At 45.4% G+C, this 4,795-nt stretch overlaps 1 protein-coding gene across 1 annotated transcript in view; it reads right to left on the reverse strand.

The window, feature by feature from the left end:
• LOC129294835 (uncharacterized mitochondrial protein AtMg01280-like) overlaps positions 1–2,020 on the reverse strand; it is a 2,200-nt gene extending 180 nt beyond the window's left edge. Inside the window, exon 1 of the mRNA XM_054933326.1 lies at positions 1–2,020. This exon is cut by the window's left edge and continues 180 nt beyond it. Within this exon, the coding sequence (XP_054789301.1) occupies positions 1–511 (511 nt within the window). The 5' untranslated portion in view covers positions 512–2,020.
• Between the last annotated feature and the right edge of the window lie 2,775 nt (positions 2,021–4,795).

The following is a 4,795-nucleotide window of genomic DNA, read 5'->3' on the forward strand; positions in this document are numbered from 1 at the left end:
GTCTATCGAGGGCTTCCCGCCGTTCATCCAGGTAGTCATCAAACACTTCTTGCGGGTGGTATGGGGCCTGGTCGGCCAAGGTCGGGTGGCGGAGAAGCACCTGTTGAAAACAGGACGAGCAGCTATGTTTTAGCTCCCGTATCCGTAGGTCCCTGTTTTCAAACTCAAGTAATATGTTATACTCCCTTTGAGAGGAAGTATGATTTAGCTCATCCTTGATTTCCGCCCAGTACTCCCCCTTTGCCTTATCTAGCAAATAGGGGCTATTGTCCCGCTCGAGGCAGGCAATGCGATTTCGCATTGACGATTCAAAGCTTGCATTGACTTTGATACCAGATCCTTGGCGGGAAGGTCCGGCATCATCGCCTCCCGCCTGAGCCTGAATTGAAGAATGAGTCGACCTGCCCTCTGCTGGTTCGACTTGAGTTGTAGGCAGGGCATCCGCGCTCGCATCTTGCATGGCGTCTAGACACTTCTCTAAAAAAGGTTGTACAGCTTCCCACAAATCCATTATTTTTTTTATGTTTTTACGGACTCTACTAAAGCTAGCTCCTACTCCTGCTCCTCCTTCATATCCTCGTTAGTTGGTCCTTTTGACGCTTAGAAGAGTGAGAAATTCTGCCCCGGATTCCTTTTCTCTTGGGCATCTCTTCGTGTACTGATTCTTTTTGATCTTGTACTTGTACCAGCGGATGTGCGTACTAACGCAACAAGCAACGGAATTAGCGCCCGTTAGCGAAAGCTAACGTTTAGTAAAGGCGTTAGTCACGAACAAGCCAGCTACGAATAAAGTCGCTCGTTAGCGAAAGCCCCCACTTAGTTTAAGGCGTTAGTACGAACAAGCCCGCTACGAATAAAGGCGCCCGTTAGCGAAAGCCCCCACTTAGTTTAAGGCGTTAGTCACGAACAAGCAACGGAATTAGCGCCCGTTAGCGAAAGCCCCCACTTAGTTTAAGGCGTTAGTACGAACAAGCAACGGATGAGCGCTCTAGCGCGAAAGCCCCCACTTAGTTTAAGGCGTTAGTCACGCGCAGCCGTTTTCTTGCTGCTTTAGTTGGATTGCTGCTTTAGTTGGATTGCTGCTTTAGTTGGATTGCTGCTTTAGTTGGATTGCTGCTTTAGTTGGATTGCTGCTTTAGTTGGATTGCTGCTTTAGTTGGATTGCTGCTTTAGTTGGATTGCTGCTTTAGTTGGATTGCCCCGTTTTCTTGCTCGTTGCTTGTTTAGTACACTTCACACCAACCCAATCTCACCTAACAAGGTGTGCACTACATTCGATCAATCCATGAACTAGAAACTTATCCACCCTCTCTCTGCTAAGAGCAGCTTTCTTCTCTTACTTATGATATTTCTAGAACACACACGAATGTGAGCTCGGAAGGAGATTCACTACCTAAATCTGTGTATGTACGAGCCTCGTTAATGAAAGAGAGAAGAAGAGCCCCAAGCCGTTTGCCCGAAGGCTGAATGTCCAACAAAGGAAAAAGAGAAAAAAGGGTATTGTACTAAGGGTCTAAAAAGGGTCTTAACCTAGCTCCCGAGCCCTTCAAGAAAGCTATGAAAGAAAGCTTAGGCAAAAGCCACTCTCAGAGATCAGAGTAACAAAAGAGGAAAGCATATGACGTAAAAGACAAGCTTACCTCGATCTGTCATTACATATGATATATCGAGAGTTCAAGACCATAACGTAATTCATTTAGAGAATGCCGATGAGAAAGTAGATCTGGTTCCGAGATATGGAAAGCTGTGAATACAGTTAGTGAAGCTAGACCGGGAAGTGGGGTATCCCCGGAAAAGAGGTCGGCCTTAAGTTCTAGCTTAGATAGCTTAGACTGAGCTTTGCTTTCTGAAAGAGTTATTTTTTCGTTATTAGAGAGAAGCAGAAGCGGAGCACTCGCGGCACACTTACTATACCCATTCGAGAAGAAAGTAGAGTTCCTATTCACCGCTACCCCTGAGTGAACAGTCTTTTCAACAAAAGAGACAACAGCTTCTCCCTCGGGCTCTCTCTCCTGAGCTTGAAATAGGGAGGCTGGGCTAGGTGTAAAAGGCTTAGAAAGCTCCATATCAACATACATTAAAAAAGTGAGATTAGATCGGAAGTCATCTTTTTTCCAACCAACTTGCTCAAACGTAGATAAACGACTCCAGGGATTCTCTTTCCTCGGTATGCTAGAAAGAAGTTAGGAGGAGGGTTGTTTCAAGCTACGAAGTCGTTTTTGTGTTGAATTGGACCTGGTAGTGTCAACCTATCTTCGTTGAATAGAAGAAAACAAACCCGAGGTAGTCCCCCTACTGGGCATAGGTGCAAATGATTGGATGGCCCACTCTGGACCCCTATCTTAGCGCGCTGCTCTGCTGCTTTGTTTGCAGCACTTCGCTCGTAGTTGAGAAGATTGAATCTGGGTGCAACTTGATTCGTTGGAACCAGTGTGTTCATATTCCGAGTAGGATTCGAAAGGACGTATCTCATGGAACAGAATCCGCTTCTAGAGGGTCTCGTGCGCCCGACAAAAGAGGGCTTTGCCAGAAATACTATGAATCATCGGGTAGGTTTTATCCTAAAGATTTTGAATAAAGGACGGAGGTTGGGTAAAGGGAAGAACAGCGATTGGCAGACTAGACTAAGTGTCCACTCACTACCTTTAGAGAAAAATAAGATTTTTGCTGCTAAGAACAAATTTATCCAAAACAGTTAGCTAACAGCGATTCAAACGGATTAGCTAATCGTTCTCCCAATGACCTTTTCGATCGGGTCACTGGATTGATTTTCAAACAAGGTCTTTTCCACTCGTGCTAAACACACGATTCCGGAAATCCTCAATCCATACATTTACCCATCGATCAGACCATAAGCTTCTGGGCGATACTGTGCTTCAAACATGCGGTCTTCACCAATATAGTATCGAAGGCTTGAGTTACGTCCCTGGAGTCACTCTGCCCGGAGACTCCTACCCTTCTCTTATATTATCTTATAAGCCTAACCTTTCTTATTTAGACCTCTTCCCGGCTTTATATTAAGGTTTCGTATAAGAGAGATCCCCTCCCAGACACTGTAATCGTGATCTCTGATGTTGGTATTGGCGCTTTCTCATAACTTTCAGCTACCCTAATCGGTTCCTACATTTATTAGACGTTGTAAAGGTGCGAGTTGTCTCAGAGGCCGAAAGTAACGGGAGGATATATCGATAGGATACCCCAGCCGAAGGAAGTGTTCTATTCCCGGTGGTCCAATCAAAACCAGTTGTTTATTAATCTTGGGCACAACTCTGGATCCATATCCATCAGTCTCTTCCAACAAGCCTGGTTCAATACCAGCTGTACTGGTTGTCTCACTGCGTGCACTTAAAACAAAGCCAATTCCACTTGGGAAGATCAACCCCTCCATATTCTTATTATGGTCGCTCGTTTTCAAGTGCTTTTTATTGAACCATCCGGTATGTTTATAACTTTCAAATTGAACTGGTAGTTCATGTATTGTAGACCAGGCACGGAGCGTACCATTGGACCTGTTCTGGAACTCCGTTATTCAAGTAAAGAAATGGGGCGGTTGCTTGCTTTTCTCTTTCCCTTTAGCTTGGGACTTATTAGTAGTATGAATCCCATCTATTGATTCCCTTTCCTTCGACACATATGCATAGGGCATTCCTCTTGACTCCCAAAAGCTTCTCAAAGAGCTCCTGAGACTAGTGAAAGAATTTCATTGCCTTGAACCCCCTCCTTCTTGCAAACAACTTCTTCTTCCCAACCATTAGACCGGGAAGCTAGCTCTAACCCCATCCCATCCTCGGGTATCCTTCCATTCCTGGCTGTCGTAACAACCGCTTCGTACTCCTAAGGATCTCTATGCCACTTGTGATTCCCAGCCAAAGAGGCGCAATGCAAAGGTTTCTTTTATCGGCCGATTCCACTGCCGTAGGGCTCTCTTGGAATTGGAAAGTCATCCGATCCTTTCCTTAGCCTAGGAATTCACTTTCTCCAGAACCTAAAAGGTGCCCAAAAATATAGAGCCAAAAGTGGGAGTCTTATATCAGTTTAGTACTCTCCGTTCTCGCTTTCTTCAACAGTAAGAGAAGGACGACTTACACCATCCGGGGACAGGAAGCCTCTGAACCTTTATAACAGCTGATTCCATAGCTGCGGATTCCTTTTCCTATTCTTCCGCCGCTTCTACAGTTGTGATTGCGCTTGAACTAATAGAAATAGAAGCAGGGGCCTATCGCTTTCTTTCATCTTTCTCTTCCTGTAGCGGATGCTAGGCGCTCTCAAGAGCTCTTATAGAGTCATATGAATGTGCAGCTCCTTCTTCTATCGACGCAGCTCCTGAGACTAGTGCTACTCCTAGTCTCCACAGAAAACTTGCTACCGCTATTTAGTCCACAATTACTTTAGCCTTCGTTTTAACAGCAAGAGTACCTTGCGGGGATATCTTCTCCTATTGATTCAATTCCTGCAAACCTCAAAACATCTCCTTCTCTGTGCGCTCACTCCATTCCTCAGCAAAGCAATCCGGTCGGTGCGGGCAAGGCAGTACTGGTACTCAATCGATCTTGCTCTAGCCGAAAGCGGCTTCACGGAAAGGAAAAGTCAACCTTCCCTATAGTGCTTTCTCGAGGGGCCAGATATGATCTTGCCAAAAGGTGCGGAAAAAGCAGCTTCACGCTCTACTTTAGACTACTTTCCTTTTCCAGGCAATTGGTTTAGCTAACCCTTATTATATTATACGCATCTATTGGGCAAAGAAGCATCGCTCCTTCCGGGCTTTATTCCACAGTTTCGTCTTTCCGATCATTCG

This window comes from Prosopis cineraria, unplaced genomic scaffold, assembly GCF_029017545.1.
Source record: "Prosopis cineraria cultivar Desert tree isolate PC_DT_omini unplaced genomic scaffold, ASM2901754v1 PC16, whole genome shotgun sequence".
In the NCBI taxonomy this organism is placed as follows: Eukaryota; Viridiplantae; Streptophyta; class Magnoliopsida; order Fabales; family Fabaceae; genus Prosopis; species Prosopis cineraria.